Source organism: Mesoplodon densirostris, chromosome 19 (genome assembly GCF_025265405.1).
Source record: "Mesoplodon densirostris isolate mMesDen1 chromosome 19, mMesDen1 primary haplotype, whole genome shotgun sequence".
Classification (NCBI taxonomy): Eukaryota; Metazoa; Chordata; class Mammalia; order Artiodactyla; family Ziphiidae; genus Mesoplodon; species Mesoplodon densirostris.
In genome coordinates this window covers 34,872,150-34,892,092 of record NC_082679.1, presented here as the reverse complement: position 1 = coordinate 34,892,092, position 19,943 = coordinate 34,872,150, and the positions used below count along the sequence as shown (strand labels likewise).

At 35.6% G+C, this 19,943-nt stretch overlaps 1 protein-coding gene across 16 annotated transcripts in view; it reads right to left on the bottom strand.

The window, feature by feature from the left end:
- CHD9 (chromodomain helicase DNA binding protein 9) overlaps window positions 1-19,943 on the bottom strand; it is a 247,375-nt gene that overhangs the window by 81,876 nt on the left and 145,556 nt on the right. For all 16 annotated transcript variants that reach the window (XM_060084508.1, XM_060084513.1, XM_060084509.1 and 13 more), the window contains 8 exons: window positions 19,497-19,643; window positions 18,492-18,560; window positions 18,353-18,408; window positions 17,559-17,676; window positions 14,501-14,587; window positions 14,130-14,267; window positions 4,912-5,033; window positions 1,244-1,487 (listed from right to left, as the gene is read on the bottom strand). In XM_060084508.1, the coding sequence (XP_059940491.1) occupies window positions 1,244-1,487; window positions 4,912-5,033; window positions 14,130-14,267; window positions 14,501-14,587; window positions 17,559-17,676; window positions 18,353-18,408; window positions 18,492-18,560; window positions 19,497-19,643 (981 nt within the window). The remainder of the gene's footprint in view (window positions 1-1,243; window positions 1,488-4,911; window positions 5,034-14,129; window positions 14,268-14,500; window positions 14,588-17,558; window positions 17,677-18,352; window positions 18,409-18,491; window positions 18,561-19,496; window positions 19,644-19,943) is intronic.

Below are 19,943 nucleotides of genomic sequence, written 5' to 3'. Positions count from 1 at the left end.
AATGTACAATTAAGAATAATAAAACACTATGGTAGGAAATGAAACTATAACTTAACTAAGATGTCATAGGCTCCAAAGGTGCAAGGGTAATAATTTTCAGTACAACTGATTGCAGACATACTTAATTTCATAGAAATCTAATTATTTCAACCACAGAAGGGAAATGAGGTTAAAGGAAAAAATCAATTAATTTTATTGATATTCAGCCTCAAATAAGTAGAAAATCAGTTGTAATTGGGAGGCAAAAGTAGAAGGCTATGCACTTTACCTTACCTTAACCTGTATCATATCCCATGACCTGGCCATATGTTACAATGGTCCTTATAAAACAGAAGAATCAGTGAAAGAAAATAAAATATTAAGGTGCTATATTGAGGCAGAGTGCCATAACCTTTTCCAATGAAAAAGCACAATTTTGTGTGAGTTGTTTTAATTAATTTTGTTTCTTATTTCTTAATAAAAGTTTTACCTAAGAAGAGTCAAACTACCACTCAAAACTGCAACTCAGAACTTCATGTTTTCTAGTCTTAACCTTCTGCTAGGGAATTCTTTCTTATAATGTCATCTCAATTTTATGATCTGTGTATTTAGCAGAAAAATAGGTATTCCTTACTAAAGAGTAAGTGGTCAAAGTAAAATGGAAAATGTGCCCCTAGGATATAGGGAAGAAGAAAACCATCAAAGCAATAGAGTAATGAAATAACCAATCCAAAGGGTAGAAAGATACAGATGTATGCTTGTACCAATATATGAAACAAACCAAATTTTAAAAAGCCATCTAAAACCAAAATTCACTGAACACACAAGAGAATCTATGGTTTCACCTCAAAGGGCATTCAAACCCATGGTGGTCACTGAAGATCTAAATTTTAAAATGGAGGAAAAAAACTGGAGGATGATCAAAGAGACACATTACTTTTAAAATAAATTTAATGTGTAGTTGAAAACAATTAGTAAAACAATCATTCTAGTTGAAAAATTAAGTATACAATCAAATTTGTATATTTGTATAAATCAGCATACTTCCTTCCAGTGAACTAGAGCATGAACTTGGCTACTTCTGTCATTTTTCTCTTCAGCTACTAAAATTTATTGTAAAATAAATATGATGAATAAAGAGATCAGATTAAGATTTAAGTAGGCAATTAAAATCTATCATAAATTTGTAAGTAATTAATATGTAATGCTTATCTTTTGCAAACCTGACCTTTCAAACAACAACAAAAAATCACCAATAACACACCTGTGAGTCCCTGAAGTACATCTCATATTGCTGTATCATTTGTCTGCTAATCAGGCTCCCATGATAAACCACAACATTAATATCAGTCCACGTACGAAATTCTCTCTCCCAGTTTGCAATAGTAGAAAGTGGAGCAATAATCAGGAAAGGTCCTCTTATACCAGTCAGAAGGATTTCGTAGAGGAATGTAATTGATTGAATGGTTTTGCCAAGACCCATTTCATCTGCTAAAATGCAGTTTCGTCTGAAATAAACAAATATATTACCCATGTAGATTTTGGGGTTTTCTGTATACTACAATGTTTTAAAAGATAAATATTTAAAAAAATAACCAGTGATCAAGTTAAAATACTTGCATTTATAACGTAGAAGTTGCTGAAGTGTAGATATGGCTAAAGATTATAATTTTATTATAATATTGCAAAGGGAAAACTATAGATTTTTGTAGCTCCAAAATAAAGATACCACCTGTTAGATACCTGATTTTTTAAAAGAACGAAATGGCAAGAGCAAGGCAAACTAAATATGTTATTTATTCAGGAAACATTTATTAAATGCTTTCTGTATCTCACGGATAGTATGAGAAGATGGGATACAAAAGAAATAGAACATGTTCTCTGTCTTCCAGGGGCTTGTATCTATTAGAAAAGCAGACCTATGAATAAATAAACAAATAGTCATGCAATGTGCTATCACAGAAGCACAAATAAAGAACTGGTTTTCGACTCTGGCTATACATTGGAACAGCCTAAGAAACAGATACCCATGGCCTTCTCCTTTACATTCTGATTCAATGTGCATGGAGTAGGATAAAAGCAACCGTAATTTTTAAAATAAGCTGCACAGGTGATTATGATATATGGCCAATAAGAATTATCAGTGTTTATTATGGAACCTCAGAGGAGTAAGCATCTAACCCTGGCTAGAAGAGATGAGAGAAGATAAGACTGCCTTCAAAGAGGAGGACAGTAATGAGTAGGATTTTGCCAGAGGGCAGAGCAAAGGAGCATAAGTGTAAAGAACATGATCAACTGGGAGGCCACAAGTTATTTAATATGGTTTTGAGGGAATAGTAAAGGGAAGGGATTTTACTAAGATAAGAAGGGGCCACAAAGGTTAGAAATCATTCTACAGTATTATGAATGAGAGTCACTTAACATTTTTAAAGAAACCTGATGAGATTAGGTTTGTACTTGAAATTTACTCTGGTGCCACTGTGAATATTAGAAGGTGAAGTGACTTAAGTTTGGACAGTAATTGGGAAAGTACCACAATAATGCAGGAAAGAATGGGTGGACATTTGGACTAAGGTAGGAGGAATCAAGAGGAGAAAACCAATCCCAAAGTTAATTACATGTTAGAATGACTTGGACTTAGTGACCAATCAGATATATGGAGTGTAGGATGACAGTCAGATTTCAGTTTGGGTGACTAAATAGTGTTATTATTAACCAATATGTAAAATATTTAAAGAATAAGTTTGATATGGAAGAAACAGGAAATAATAAGGTTAATTTTGAATATGCTGGGTTTCAAGAATCATTGAGATAGACATTAAAGTAGCCAGAAGTAGGGCCTCCCTGGTGGCGCAGTGGTTGAGAGTCCGCCTGCCGATGCAGGGGACACGGGTTCGTGCCCCGGTCCGGGAAGATCCCACATGCCACGGAGTGGCTGGGCCCGTGAGCCATGGCCACTGAGCCTACAAGTCCGGAGCCTGTGCTCCGCAACGGGAGAGGCCACAACAGTGAGAGGCCCGCGTACAGCAAAAAAAAAAAAAAAAAAAAAAAAAAAAAAAAAAAAAAAAAAAAAAATAAAGTAGCCAGAAGTAAACAAATACGGGCTTGGAGTTCAAGGCCTTAGTTAAAGATGTTATTGATAAGTGAAGACACGGGGGAGTAGAGTTTGGCCTAGGGAGAACAAACATGTAATATGAGAAGAAAGTAAAAAACAGAACTTTGGGAAAGAAAAAAACCAACAACACTAAAAGGGTAGGCAAGGAAGAAGAACCAGCAAGGACTATTGAAAGGAAGAGTTACAGGAAAGGAAGGTATTGGAGACCTAGGAGAGTCACACTGTGGAAGCTGTTGGGAGTGAGAATGGGGGAAAAGTTTAAAAAAAGAAGGACTAGCAACTACTATCTAACACAGCAGAGAAGCAAATTAGGGCTAAAAAATATCTTGTGGATTGGAAAACTAAGAATTTCAGAGATGATACAGAATCAAAAGTCAAATGACAGGTTTAAGGAGAATTGGAGATAAGAAAATGGGAAGAGTTCATGCAGGCTATACTTCCTAGACCTTTGCCTAGGAAGTTCAAAGAGGGATCAATGTAGCTAGAAGGAAAAACAGAGCCAAGAGAAGGTTTACCCTTTCCTTTCCTTACTTTTATATATAAGTTAAACCCAAATTTGTTCAGACTGAAGGGATGGCACTAGTCTTAAGAGATAGTTTGAAGATATAACAGAGAAGGATAATAAGTGATTGAAGTGAGGTTCTGAAAAGACTGGATTAGATGCCTGTCAAGAGTTGAGGTGGTAGCATTAGTCTTGGTTCTGAGGAGGCACCTCTTAACTTCTGATAGGAGGACAGAGGTAAGAATGGCTAAGGATGGAGATACACTTGTAGGCTTGGGTGTGAGGGCAGGCAAGAATCTGAATGAATTCACCTACTGGCCCTAGGCTTCTCTATGAAGCAGTCATATATAGAGAGTGAAGGGGATAGGGTTGTGACAAAGTGCTTGAGGAAAGTGGTGCAAGTTTGAAACAAGTAACTGGGAAAGGGTATTGATGAGAAGACAATTAAAATAAAATTTTGTTAACTATTTTACCAGGAAGATTCTCTTGGGAAAAATGATTAACATTTAGAAAATATAAACCAGGGGAAAGAGCACTGTATGGAATAACAAGTTTCTCCTAACTCCACCTGACTGAGTTTCACGACTCACCATTACTTAGTGAAACAGAAGAATCATGTGACAAGTAAAAACACAGAAAAATGATTTTGAATACGTCATAAAATTTTGCTATTATTATTAATAATAGTGCCTTCATTTGCTCTTTTATATACACTATCAGACTTCTTTCTCAATCAAGATACCATTTTTTACTTCTCTTGCAATTAATTTTCCATCTCACTAAAAAAAGGTGAGATAATATTCCAAAAAGCATTTTGAACAACTTGGAAAATTAATAATAAATGGGGGTAATTCATTACTAGGTTCTTATATTTAGTATTCTATTCCTTATCAATTGCTGACAATCTGCTTCCTTGAAGACGTACATTACAGACCTATCTAATTCTTATAGGTGGAACTGCTAACACTTTACTAACTAGATTCAACTACTGGCAGACGGTAGTGTAAGTTGAAAAACATTCTGTAACATAGCTGACGTTTGATGATGTTAACAAAGGTATTTCAAATTTAATTATGAATTAACATATCAACTTTCTTCTATTCTCATTGGTACACATTAAAAAGAAGCAACTGTAGTCAAAATCCTAAATTATAACGTACATATCTTCTTGAGCTAACCACAACTTCATTTTCAATAATGAAGACTACATGACAGTAATAATGTAGCAATATCAGTACCAATTTTACTTAATGTATTTTGGAACACATAAAAAAACCACACATTAAATTTTTTTCTATTAATACATACTACATACCTATTGTACCAGTTGAATAAGAGCCAGTTGAGTCCTTCCAGTTGATATTCCCTGAGTTGATTGCCATTTTTATAATCCCTGGATTGATCTATTTTTTTCCAAATATTAGAAGGAGGACGGTCCTTTGTGGAAAAACAAAGAATGATGTATTTTAGATGTTTTGATCTTCCCTACATCTCATACATGGTAAAAGCATTGTTTTTAAAATAATCAGAAGAATAACATTATATGACATTATGATGAAATTTTACAAACATCTAAAGACCAAATAAGTTCTACACGAACTCTTCCAGAAAACTAACCAGAAGAGGAAAGCATACGTCCCAACTCATTCTATGAAACTCTGATACCAAAATCAGACAATGGCATTACAGGAAAACTGAGACCAATATACCGCATGAACAGAGATGAAAAATTCGTAACAAAATTTTAGCAGACGGACTCCAACAATATATAAAAAGGGTAATACAGCATGACCAAGTGGGGTTTTTCCCAGGTATGGAAGGTGGATTAACTTTGAAAATTAATCATTGTTGATCAACAGACTAAAAAACAAAAATATGATCATCTCAGCAGATGGAGAAAACCGAAGAACTGAATGCTTTCTCCCTAGGATCAGAAAAAGGTAAGGATGTCCACTGTCATCACTTCTATTCAACATTGTACTACAGGTTCTAACAGGAGCAATCAAGTAAGAACAAGAAATAAAAGTCATTAAGATTGGAAAGGAAGAAGTAAAGCTTTCTTAATTTACAGAAGACATGATTTGTCTACATGGAAAATCCTGTGGAATCTAGAAAAAAGATGAACTAAGAAGTGATTTTACTAACATTGCATGATATAAGATCAATATACAGAAAACTGCATTCTATATTGTAGAAACAATTATAAATAAATTTTAAAAATACTATCTTATAATGGCATCCAAATATGAAAAATTTAGGGTTTACTAAAAAAAAATATTTCTTAAACGGTAGCCAATGAACTTTAAAATAATTAACATATAATATTGCTCTAATTATTGCTTAAAATAATTTCCACATTAATTAATATTCTCCATAATTTTCTTTTCAGCAATCCAATCACTATTTCCTTAGTTTAGGCCAGGAACAAATTTCATTTGATCAAAGATACTTTACATGTTTTATATGTTGTTTTATTTAATAATAATAGACTGGCAAAAAAAATACTTACCTCCTACATTATTTGACCTTGATAAACCAGCACTGTTGTCAAATTGATTTTACATTAACTGAGGGGATTAATTTTATTGGCTGAGTACCCTTTACCAAGGACTACATTATATATCTAAGGCACTGGCTCTTCCCACCATGTGCTTCAAAATCACCTTTTTAATGACACCTGGGGTCCACTCTCAGATATTCTGATTCTGGAGCCAGGATATAGAAACTAGGCATCTCTAATTTTTTAAAAGTTCCAAAAGTGATCCTGATAAGCACCTCTGACTGAGAACCACTGATCTAAAAAAATAGCTTACTTAATGAGGCTAAAGAGCAGGTTACCACTGAAGCATGGTTCCCACCCCAAAAAGAATACCTTTCCCTTTCATAATATCCTTTAGACTACTCCTCCCTGAATTAGTTAATTAACACTTTTGTTTCGTGGCTCAAGGAAAGGTACTTAGAAGTCAAAAGGAATGGAGGTGAGCTGCTATGTTCTTGGTAATAGACGGTGGGTATTATTGGGAGATAAACTAAGAAGACCAGAAAATAAGAAGACAACCAGAAAAAAAAAACTGTTATAAAAACAATATGATCTCTTCCATGGAACAATTCATTCATTTCCTTCTCTTACATCACATCGCCACATTCTTCATGGCAGCTAATCATTAGCTCTGGTGCTAATCAAGAAGTGATCTGTTCTTGTCTTTTCATGCATAAACTCCCTCTTTAGTAAAGTAAGAAATTTCTATGACCAAATTATATTTGAAAGAGGACTGGCCAAGGGCTTCCCTCGTGGCACAGTGGTTGAGAGTCCGCCTGCCGATGCAGGGGACATGGGTTCGTGCCCCGGTCCAGGAAGATCCCACATGCCGCAGAGTGGCTAGGCTCATGAGCCATGGCTGCTGGGCCTGCGCGTCCGGAGCCTGTGCTCCACAACGGGAGAGGCTGCAACAGTGAGAGGCCCGCATACTGCAAAAAAAAAAAAAAAAAAAAAAAAAGAAAGAGGACTGGCCAAAATATTTAATAAAATCATAATGTCTCTTTAATGTGAATTTGTTTTTGTTGGCTCCCCAAACTGGATTCACATGACAATTAAAATATATATAATTATTAAAATATCACAACTTGCCATTGCCTTCCAGAATTCTGTAGTCTTTGTACTAGAAAAATCAATAACTGACTCAAGTTATTTTTTTTTGAGCAGGGAACAGACAGATGTATCAATAAAAAAATCAGTGTACTTAACTTATGTAGGCCTTTTTTTTAATTGGGGTATAATTGCTTTATGATGTTGTGTTAGTTTCTGCTGTACAATGAACTGAATCAGCTATATGTATACCTATATCCCCTCCCTCTTGGACCTCCCTCCCACCTCCCCCCATCCTACCCATCTAGGTCGTCACAGAGCACCGAGCTGAGCTCCCTGTGCTATACAGCAGGTTCCCACTAGCCATCTATTCTACACGTGGTAGTGTATTTATGTAAAATCTGAACTCCCAATTCATCCCACCCTCCCCTCCCCCTCTGTGTTCACATGTCCATTCTCTACGTCTACATCTCGATTCCTGCCCTGCAAATAGGTTCATCTGTGCCATTTTTCGAGATTCCACATATATGTGTTAATATACAATATTTGTTTTTCTCTTTCTGGCTTACTTCACTCTGTATGACAGGCTCTAGGTCCATCCACATCTCTACAAATGACCTAATTTCGTTCCTTTTTATGGCTGAGTAATATTCCATTGTATATGTGTACCACACCTTCTTGAAATCTAGTCATCTGTCATGGACATTTAGATTGTTTCCATATCCTGGCTACCGTAAATAGTGCAGCAATGAACATTGGGGTACATGTGTCTTTTTGAATTATGGTTTTCTCAGGGTATATGCCCAGTATTGGGATTGCTGGGTCATATGGTAGTTCTACTTCTAGTTTTTTACCCATAGTGGCTGTATCAATTTACATTCCCACTAACAGTGCAAAAGGGATCCCTTTTCTCCACACCCTTTCCAGCATTTATTGTTTGTAGACTTTTTGATGATGACCATTCTGACTGGTGTGAGGTGATACCTCATTGTGGTTTTGATTTGCATCTCTATAATGATTACTGATGTTGAGCATCTTTTCATGTGTTTTCTGGCAATCTGTATGACTTCTTTGGTGAAATGTCTATTTAGGTCTTCTGCCCATTTGTTAATGGGGTTGTTTGTTTCTGGATATTGAGCTCCATGAGCTGTTTGTATATTTTAGAGATTAATCCATTGTCCGTTGCTTCATTTGCAAATATCTTCTCACATTCTGAGGGTTGTCTTTTGGTCTTGTTTATGGTTTCCTTTGCAGTGCAAAAAGCTTTTAAGTTTTAATTAGGTCCCATTTGTTTATTTTTATTTTCATTACTCTAAGAGGTGGGTCAAAAAAGATCTTGCTGTGGTTTATGTCAAAGAGTGTTTTTACTATGTTTTCCTCTAAGAGTTTTATAGTGTCCAGACCTACATTTAGGTCTTTAATCCATTTTGAGTTTACTTTTGTGTACTGTGTTAGAGAGTGTTCTAATTTCATTCTTTTACGTGGAGCTGTCCAGTTTTCCCAGCACCACTTACTGAAGAGGCTGTCTTTTCTCCATTGTATATTTTTGCCTCCTTTGTCAAAGATAAGGTGACCATATGTGTGTGGGTTTATCTCTGGGCTTTCTATCCTGTACCACTGATCTATATTTCTGTTTTTGGGCTCGTACCATACTGTCTGATTACTGTAGATTTGTGGTATAATTTGAAGTCGGGGAGCGTGATTCCTCCAGCTCTGTTTTTCTTTCTCAGGGTCTTTTGTGTTTCCATACAAATTGTAAAACTTTTTTGCTCTAATTCTGTGAAGAATGCCATTGGTAGTTTGATAGGGATTGCATTGAATCTGTAGATTGCTATGGGTAATATAGTCATGTTCACCATGTTGATTCTTCCAATTCAAGAGCATGGTATATCTCTCCATCTGTTTGTGTCATGTTTGATTTCTTTCATCAGTGTTTTATTGTTTTCTGAGTTCAAGTCTTTTGCTTCCTTTGGTAGGTTTATTCCTAGGTATTTTATTCTTTTTGTTGAGAAGGTAAATGGGATTGTTTCCTTAATTTCTCTTTCTGTTTTTTCATTGTTAGTGTATAGGAATGAAAGACATTTCTATGCATTAATTTTGTAACCTGCAAGCTTACCAAATTCACTGATTAGTTCTGGTAGCTTTCTGGCAGCATCTTTAGGATGTTCTATGTAGAGTATCATGTCATCTGCAAACAGTGACACTTTTACTAGCTCTTTTCAAATTTGGATTCCTTTTCTTTTTCTTCTCTGATTGCTGTGACTAGGACTTCCAAAACTATGTTGGATAAGAGTGGTGAGAGTGGACATCCTTGTCTTGTTCCTGATCTTAGTGGAAATGCTTTCAGTTTTTCACCATTGAGAATAATGTTTGTTGTGGGTTTGTCATATATGGCCTTTATTACGTTGAGATAGGTTCCCTCTATGCCCATTTTCTGGAGAGTTTTTATCATAAATGGGTGTTGAATTTTGTCAAAAGCTTTTTCTGCATCTATTGAGATGATCATATGGTTTTTATTCCTTAATTTGTTAATATGGTGTATCACACTGATTGTTTGCATATATTGAAGAATCCTTGCATTCCTGCGATAAGTTCCACTTGATCATGGTGTATGATGATTCTTTTAATGTGTTGTTGGATTCTCTTTGCCAGTATTTTGTTCAGGATTTTTGCATCTATGTTCATCAGTGATATTGGTCTGTAATTTTCTTTTTTTGTGATATCTTTGTCTGGTTTTGGTATCAGGGTGATGCTGACCTTGTAGAACGAATTTGGGAGTGTTCCTCCCTCTGCAATTTTTTGGAAGAGTGTGAGAAGGATAAGTGTTAGCTATTCTCTAAATGTTTGATAGAATTCACCTGTGAAGCCATCTAGTCCTGGGCTTTTGTTTGTTGGAAGATTTTTAATTCCAGTTTCAATTTCATTACTTGCGATAGGTCTGTTTATATTTTCTAATTCTTCCTGGTTCAGTCTTGGAAAATTGTACCTTTCCGAGAATTTGTCCATTTCTTTGTGGTTGTCCATTTTATTGCCATATAGTTGTCTGTAGTAGTTTCTTATAATCCTTTGTATTTCTGTGGTGTCAATTGTGATTTCTCCTTCTTCATTTCTAATTTTATTGATTTGCATCCTCTCCTTTTTTTTTTTTTGATGAGTCTGGCTAAAGGTTTATCAATTTTGTTTCTCTTCTCAAAGAACCAACTTCTAATATTAATGATATTTGCTATTGTTTCCTTCATTTCTATTTCATTTATTTCTCCTCTGATCTTTATGATTTCTTTCCTTCTACTGACTTTAGGTTTTCTTTTCTCTTCTTTCTCTAGCTGCTTTAGGTGTAAGGTTAGATTGTTTATTTGAGATTTTTCTGGTTTCTTGAGGTGAGATTGAATTGCTATGAACTTCCCTGTTAGAAATTCTTTTGCTGCATCCCATAGATTTAAGGCTGTCATACTTTCCTTGTCATTTGTTTCCATGTATTTTTTAATTTCTTCTTTGATTTCTTCAGTGATCTCTTGGTTGTTCAGTAGTGCACTGTTTAGCCACCATGTATTTGTGTTTTTTACAGTTTTTTCCTGTAATTGAATTCTAATCTCATAGTGTTGTGGTCAGAAAGGATGCTTGATACGATTTCAATTTTCTTAAATTTTCTGAGGCTTGATTTGTGACCCAAGATGTGATCTATCCTGGAGAATGTTCCATGTGCACTTGAGAAGGAAGTGTATTCTGCCACTTGCGGGTGGAATGCCCTATAAATATCAATTAAATCTATGTGGTCTACTGTGTCATTTAACACTTGTGTTTCCTTATTTATTTTCTATTTGGATGATCTGTCCATTGGTGTAAGTGGGGGGTTAAAGTCCCCCTATTATTGTGTTCCTATCTATCTCCCCTTTTATGGTTGCTAGCATTTGCCTTATGTACTGAGGTGCTCCTGTATTGGGTACATAAATATTTACAATTGTTATATCTTCTTCTTGGATTAATCCCTTGATCATTATGTAGTGTCCTTCCTTATCTCTTGTAACAGTCTTAAAGTCTATTTTATCTGATATGAGTATTGCTACTCCAGCTTTCTTTTGATTTCCATTTGCATGGAATATCTTTTTCCACCCTTCACTTTCAGTCTGTACGTATCCTTAGGTCTGAAGTGGGTCTCTTACAGACAGCGTACACAGGCCTTGTTTTTGTATCCATTCAGCCAGTCTGTGTCTTTAGGTTGGAGCATTTAATCCATTTACATTCAAGGTTATTATCAATATGTATGTTCCTATTACCATTTTCTTAATTGTTTTGGGTTTGTTTTTGTGAGTCTTTTTCTTCTCTTGTATTTCCCGCCTAGAGAAGTTCCTTTAGCGTTTGCTGTAGAGCTGGTTTGGTGGTGCTGAATTCTCTTAGCTTTTGCTTGTCTGTAAAGCTTTTGATTTCTCCATCGAATCTGAATGAGATCCCTGCTGGGTAGAGTAATCTTGGTTGTAAGTTTTTCTCTTTCATCACTTTAAGTATATCCTGCCACTCCCTTCTGGCCTGCAGAATTTGTGCTGAAAAATCAGCTGATAACCCTATGGGGATTCCTTTGTATGTTATTTTTTACTTCTCCCTTGTTGTTTTTAATATTTTTTTCTTTGAATTTAATTTTTGTTAGTTTGATTAATATGTCTTGGTGTGTTTCTCCTAGGGTTTATCCTGTATGGGACTATCTTCCCTTCCTGGAGTTGGGTAACTATTTCCTTTCCCAAGTTAGGGAAGTTTTCCACTGTAATGTCTTCGAATGTTTTCTCAGAGCCATTCTTTTTCTGTTCTTCTTCTGGGACCCCTATAATTTGAATGTTGATTTGTTTATTGTTGTCCCAGAGGTCTCTGAGATTATCTTCAATTCTTTTCATTCTTTTTTGTTGATTCTGTTCCTAGGCAGTTATTTCCAACATTCTGTCTTCCAGCTCACTTATTCATTCTTCTGCCTCAGTTATTCTGTTATTCATTCCTTTTAGTGTATTCTTCATTTCAGTTATTGTGTTGTTCATCTCTGTTTGTTCTTTAGTTCTTCTAGATCTTTGTTAGACATTTCTTGTACTTTCTCAATCTGTGCCTCCATTCTATTTGTGAGATTCTGGATCAACTTTACTATCATTACTCTGAATTCTTTTTCAGGTAGGTTGCCTATTTCCTCTTCATTTATTTGGTCTTGTAGGTTTTTACCTTGCTCCTTCCTCTGTGACATGTATTTTTGTCATTTCACATTTTTTTTTTTTTATGATTGGTGGGATTGTTTCCTATCTTACTGGTTGTTTGGCCTGAGGCTTCCAGCACTAGAGTTCGTAGGCTGCTGGATAGAGCTGGGTCTTGATGCCGAGATGAGGACCTCCGGGAGATGTCACTCCAATGAATATTCCCTGGGGTCTGAGGTTCTCTGTTAGTCCAGTGGTTTGGACTCAGAGCTCCCACTGTAGGAGCTCAGGCCTGACCCCCAGCTCGTGAACCAAGATCCTGTAAGCTGTGCAGGGCAGCAGGGGAAAAAAAAAAGCCGGAAAAGGCCTTGGCTGTGGGGGGCAGGGCTTAGGCAGGGGCAGGGTTTAGGTGGTGGGCGGGGCCTATTCTTAGGACCCACAGGGCTGGAAAAGGCCGTCGGGGGGTGATCAGGCTTAGGTTCAACCACAGCAGGAGGGACCCAGGAGTGCCTCTGGCCTTGGAGAGTGGAGGACCAGGTCCAGGACCCCAGAAGGCTCCCTGGGCCTGAGTAGGCGGAGGAAATGATAGGCACGTTTCCCCTGATCCTCCAATCGCAGATGGTGCTCTCCCTGTTGGCCTCTCTTCTTCTGCCCCACCCATGCCCCTAGGGCCCACACGGCCAGAGGGGGCCCCCAGAAGGCAGGGGACAAGACCGGGAAGCCTAACAGGCTTACCGTGGCTGAGTGCAGGGGAAACACCCAAGGCACTTCCCCTATTCCCATGGTCCTGGAGGGTCCCCCCCCGCTGCCTCTCCTCCTCCCTCCCTCCCTCCTACATCCCTAGGACCCATGTGGTCAGGAGAGGGCCTTGGAGGGCCGGAGACCGGCCCAGGAGACCAGCAGGCTTCCTGGGGCCCGACCGGGAAGGGGAAACGCTAGGCGTGCTCCCCTGATCCTCCAAGCCTCCGAGGGTCCCTCCACGCGTGGGAACCCATCCCCTCTCCCAGCCACCCCTCAGGGGCCCCAGTCCTGTCCGGCCTCCACTTCTCCTCCCCGCTCACAATCCCCCACATCCTACCTGGTCACTCGGGGGTTCCTCCCGTCTCCTTGGGTGTTAAGGTCCCCCACCAGCATCTGGCAGGTGCCCTAGTTGTGGGGAGACGCAAACTCCATGTCCTCCCACGCCGCCATTTTCACTCTGCCCCACTATGTAGGCCTTTAACAATATTCTATACAAAAGGTTTTTCTAAAAATAAAGCTACTATGGAAGTAGAAGAACTATTTAGCTATGAAGAAATAACTGGTTTACAGAAAACAAGGGAAAGGTGGGTATAATAAGGGTTCTTCTTTGATAGAGAATTCGTAACTGTGCTTAAAGCTGAAACTGGTATTCTTGACATTTTTATAAATGACCTGAGAGAAAAAGTAGTGGGAAAGTTTTAAATTCAAGATGAGGTAGAAGTATTTGCAACTTTTCCGGAGGGAAATTTAAAAGGAAATACTTATCAAACTTTTGAATGCATATATGTTCTGACCAAACAATTATACTTCTGATTTATCTTACAAGGGCTCGATGTTCAATGTAACATTGTTTATAAGAGCAAAACACTGGAGTATCCACTAATGGAGGAATAGTTAAATTAACATACATAAGATACTATGTAGTAATTTTTAAAATACAATATTAATTGCATACCAGACTAAATTAAAATTTCAAAAATTACATTAAATCTGTTGAATAAAGAAGTGCTAAGATTTTATGATGCTAAGGCATGTTCTTACCAAATGTCTTGTGTCAGGCCGTGAAGCTTGCAACTGTTCAAACTCTTCTATTTTTGCAAGATCTACATCTTCTTTTAGTTCCCAAGTACTATCTTCATACGGTAATGAGCACCACTTTACTAAGTAGTAAATAACAGGCTGTAAAAGAAATTTTTTTTTCATTTTACCAGTTTGAAAAAGAATAGTAAGAAATAGTTTAAATTGAGAATCCCTAGAAATAGTTTAAATATATTAACCTACATCGGTAAAAACTTATGAAACTTTTTTTGGTCTTTTTAGGTCATTAACTTTAAAAAAGTAATGCTTTAATATTTGGAAGTCTAGGTTTTTCTTACTTACTTAAAAAATATTTCTACCAAATATTTACTTACCTCACCAGTATCTTTATCTTCACAAAAAGAGACTTCTAATACTCTGTCTACTTCAACGTAGTCTGGGTTAAATGGTTCTTCTTCCATCTAAAATTAAAAAGTAACTTAGTTGATATATGATAAAGAAGTAGAAAGATTAAAGTGAAATAAAGACAAATTTACTAGCTATTCACTATAGAACAAACACATGTTTGATTTCAATTAAATTTCCAAAAAATGGAACACTTCCATTTTTTTTTTTTGAATACTTCCATTTTAATTTCAGAAAGATTGCTAGGATATTTGTCTATATTATGAATCACCATGTTACATATAAAAAACTCAACTAAACAGCACTAAGAAATAGGTACTCCAGACAAGTAAGTTACTCTAGAAGATGTGTTCTTTAAAAATTTCCGAAAGGGAGCCTCTTTTGGAAAGAGGCTCTCCTTTATCTTTGTAAAGGTACTACTTTTCTCAGGTCCAAGAGTTGAAGACTAATCACCCGACCTGGAGGCTCCTGTCTCATTTGTATCAAACACTCTTTATCTACTGATGGTTCTTGTGCTCAAGACCCCCTTACCTAACTAAATGCAAACTCTCTGAGCTACCTCACACTCGACTGCACTCATTTACTCTTCAACCTACACTTCTTCCTATAGTTTCTAACTGGGTTAACAGTAACAGAGCACCAACTTCACACCCTACTCCTAGTTACACAAGCCAGCAATGGAGAAGTCATCTTAGATTCCTTCTCTTTTTTAATCTCCCACATCTCTTAACTCATCAATTCACACAGATCCTACTTTTATCTGTAACTCAAATTGGTTCCTCCTTCCTCATTCTCATTGCTTCATCACTCCTTACTTGGATCTTTACAAATAACTTCCTAACTAGTCACCAACTACTGTCTTGCTCCCTTTATTTTCACACTGTCCCCACAGTACTCTTTCTCAAATATAAATCATATATTGCTCCCTTGCTTCAAATCCTTCGATGACTCTCCCCTGTTTGGGAACCAAGTCCAGATCAGTTTCTGTGGAATAAAAAGGTTCATACCTTTTCCTCCAGCCTCATCTCCTACTGCTTGACACAGGTGTAACCCAGATTTCATGCTTTAGAGTACAAAAACAGATGCTTTTCAAACTCCATGTTCTGTCACACCTTCATGGCTTTATACTCATTTTTCTCTCTTCTGAATAGATTGCTGTTCCTTCTCTTGTCTGCTTGGCTAATTCCTACCCATTCCTCAAAGTCTTACTTCCAAAAACCCATCTCAGCTACCTTTGCTGCCTCTCCTCCTCTGTTTAACCTCTAAATGTTATAGTACTCCATGGCTCTGCCTTTAGTTCTCCTCACTATCTTAATCGTTTCCTGAGCAATACTATCATCTCCATGTACAGGACACACTTGGTAACAAAGAGCACTGCCCAATACCAGAATGGTAATAAGGTATTCTAAGAAAATCTGCACAGCTCTGGTTTATCTTGTACCTGAGTCTTGAATGTACATAATCTTCATGAAAAATTAGAAGGTTATTAGTTAAGTACTTCTAAAATCTTCAGCTCATTAGAAACTTCTATATCAGAGCGAGGAAGTGAGAAATTTTTGAGGACCTCCCAGCATCCATAAACTGATAGGTCATAAAGTCATCAAATTTTTGAAGTAGATTTTATAATTACAAAGAAATAACAATAGCTTCATGGTGGAAAAATCTGCCATAAGATACCAACCATTATCTAGTGATTAAAGTTAACACCACCAGTAATTGGGCAAATAGGTAACATGTACCTCCTGGTATGATACACTGAGAACGCTGCTGCATCATCTCTGTAGTGTTGTTTTAAATAATGCATGACCTGAAGCTGAGGAAACATCAGATAACCTCAAACTGAGGGATGTGCTACAAAATAAACCACTTAAATTCTTTAAAAAGTGTCCAAGTAAGGAAAAACAAAGAAATATTGATAAAGGAGACATGACAACTAAATGCATTATATGCTGAAGGATTGGATTCTAGACCAGAATAAGCATACACACTCACACTTCTTTTTTGCTATAAAAATACTAGTGGAATAATTAGTGAAGTATGAATAGAGTTTATAGGTGAGATAACAGTACTACATCAATGTTAATTATACTATTATTATGTAAGACTGTTTCTAGAAAATACTGAAATTGAGACTTAATTTTCAAATGGTTTAGAAAAAAATGTATGTGCGTGGGAGAAAGGCAGAGGCAGAAAGAGAGAGGGGTGCACAGAAACAAAAGAATTAATGTTAATGACAAAGCAAACATGGTAAAATGTTAACATTTAGGGAATCTAGTTAAAATAAATATATGTGGGAATTTGTTGTACTAAATTTTTCAAATAAAAAGTTAAAAAAATTTACATGAATCTAAAACTGCTCTAAAAAAGTCTATTAAGGGACTTCTCTGGTGGTCCAGTGGTTAAGACTCTGTGCTTCAAATGAAGGGGGTGCAGGTTCGATCCCTGGTCAGGGAACTAAGATCCCACATGCCGCGCTACGCAGCAAAAAACTTTAAAAAATAAAAAGTAAAATAAAAAAATAAAAAAGTCTATTAAAAGAAAAATGAAAAAAAATTTAGAGCAGGAAAGGACATTGGACTTTTTAGTGAGGCCTGGAAAGGTTAATGAATTTTTCCAATGAGGTTCTGTTCATGCATACACAAAGATGATACAGAAAATATGCAATATATTTCACATACTGGAAAATCTTCTTTTTCATTTATTTGCTATGCTACCATTTCCATTTCTTGAAGAACTTTGCTGATAAAATACTTTAAGATATTAACACACTCACAGTCAACTCTAAAAAGTATTGAAATATATGCTAATTTAAAAATACAAGAGTTAGCTACCATTCTGAATTATCACTGTTCCTGTTTTAGCTATTTTCCAAGCTAAATTTAGGGAAAGAAAAAATACATAGATAGCATTTATATTCAAATATCATAAGAGGAAGCCTAAGAATTAAAATGAATAATACTTAAATTTTTGATACATAATATTACATGTGTTCAGAGTTCAACACATAATAGTCTTTTTTTTCCTTACGTCTGCAAAAAAATGTGCTCTTTGTGCTTGTCTCAATTTGAATCGTTTGATTTTCTGCTGGATCCTTTTATCTTTCAGAAGTTGCTGTTCTGTGGCCCACTCACAGTGAAGATAGGAGCTAAAATTTTTATAAAAGCAATATATTAGAATGATATAGAAAACCATGTTTTGAGTTTTTATAGATTTTTAATCACAGCCTCTAAGACAAAATATTATCTTCAACTTTACAAATAGGTAGTTCATCATTTCATTTAATGTCAATAGACTCCATATAATTACTAAAATAAAGCCACTGTGATCTAAAGGTCTGCAATTTGCCATATGGAAGCAGAATGGTAAACTGAATCATAAGGGTAACAAAATATGACTTTTAGTTTATTTCTTCATTATAATCATTTTGTCATGATCAGAAAGCTAACTTGTTTTGAAACCAATGTAATTTTATTTAAAATACCTTCCTTCACCAAAGTATAAGAAAAAGTTGAACAAAATCTGAAAAGTTCAACAATATAAATATGATGGATAATGTCTATAATTTGTAAAGTGTAATTTATAAATATTACTGCATTTTGATGTTTATAAGTAATGTTTTCCGGGAAAAAAATAAAACACTCAATTTTAACACGAAATGTTTTCAAAATCTTTTCACTTTTTAATAATTTTTAAGTTCATGCAATAAGTAGTAAAATATTTTAAAATGCAGATAAAATAAAAACCATAATTTAACTTAATATACTTAAAATATTAATTCATATTTAAATACCTTTCTATTATTTTTCTACTCAAATACTTACTAATTCTTGTATTTTACAAAAAATTCTTCTGTATCAATCATCACTCCAGGTGATATCTAAGAAAATAAATTTAATAATTATGACTTTTATGATCAGGCCATGGAATATAAAGTGTAAAATGTAATATATCATTACTTACTTCCTTTTTTATAATTCTAGAAGATAGTATTTTGTCCACAATTGCAGCATCTTCTTCACTCGGATTCTCCTATGTGAGGGAAGAAAAATGTATGACACATTCTGAAAACACTTTAGTTGCCACTCTGTTTATGAATTTACTAAAATTCAACAAACATTTATTTAACACGTTCCAGGGACCATGTTAAATGTTAGGAATACGAAACTGAAAAATATCAATTGTTGTTACTGTCCTCATCATCACTGGCATCATCATCATAGTAAATGTATGGTGCTTTTTGATGTGTTAGGCATTATTCTAACCATTTTACATATATTAACTAATTTAATCCTTGCAAATACACTATAAAGGAGGTACTATTATCATCTCCATTTTGCAGATTAGGAAGCTCAGGCATAGAGAAGATAAGTTCTTGTTTAAGGTGCCAGATCCCTCAGCTAGCAGGTGAGTGGTTGGTTTACAACACAGATAAGAGAGAGTAAAAGAACTTTACCAAGAGGAAAATGCATATGCAAAGACACAAAGGTGTCAAAACATGGCATTTAGACAACTATGTTCATAAAACCAGAGGACTGAGTGGAGAGAAGTGGAAGGACATAAAGCCAGAAAATCCATACAAAAGGCTTTATAAGTTATGCTGAAAAGTGTATTTTCATTTTTTTCTGACTTAGGACACCATTAGAGGAGTTTTCAGTGGAAAAGTACTGTGATTAGGCTTGTAACTTAGAAATATACTGCAAGAAGGATAGAGTTTGGAGGAGTTTCAGGAATATATATCTAGGAGGTGAAAAATGTAGTAAAAAATTGGACGAAGAAGCAAAGATAAAAAAAAGAGAGAACAAATCCCTAGGTTTCTGATCTGAATAACTAATGGTTCTATTAACTACAGTATGGAATCTAGGAGGAAAAGCTGGAGCAGGTTTTAGGAAGAAAGACAATGAAAATATTTTTTTAAATTTACATTGGTTTAAAATGTTTTTTGTCATAATCCAAAATCTGTCTTACCACAAATAACTGTAAAGGCTGTTCACCAGGTAAAGGAGCTGAATGTTTTTTTATTTTTATAGAGCCTTTAACATCTTCTTCAGATTGTTTCCCTTCTGCATCTTCTGCATATTTTTTTCTTTTAATTTGTCGATTTGATCTTCTTTTCTGTAATGAACGATAAGGAGCACATATATGATTATTTTTAAGGAAAAAAATTATTTCTAGTGTAGCAATTTTGTACATTAAATTTTCAAAACTGTATTCAACATTCATCTTTTCTAATTTTTCCTTTTAATTAAAGGAAGATTATAATTTGCCCTTTGCCAAAGGTTTACAACCTTTAGTTTTACTTCCTAAAGTGTCAAATAACAATGATTAATAATAATACCTTTATTACTTTTCTTTTGAAATTGCTAAGAATAAAAAGGTTTCTTTTTACTTAACTATTTCACAGCTTGGGAAACA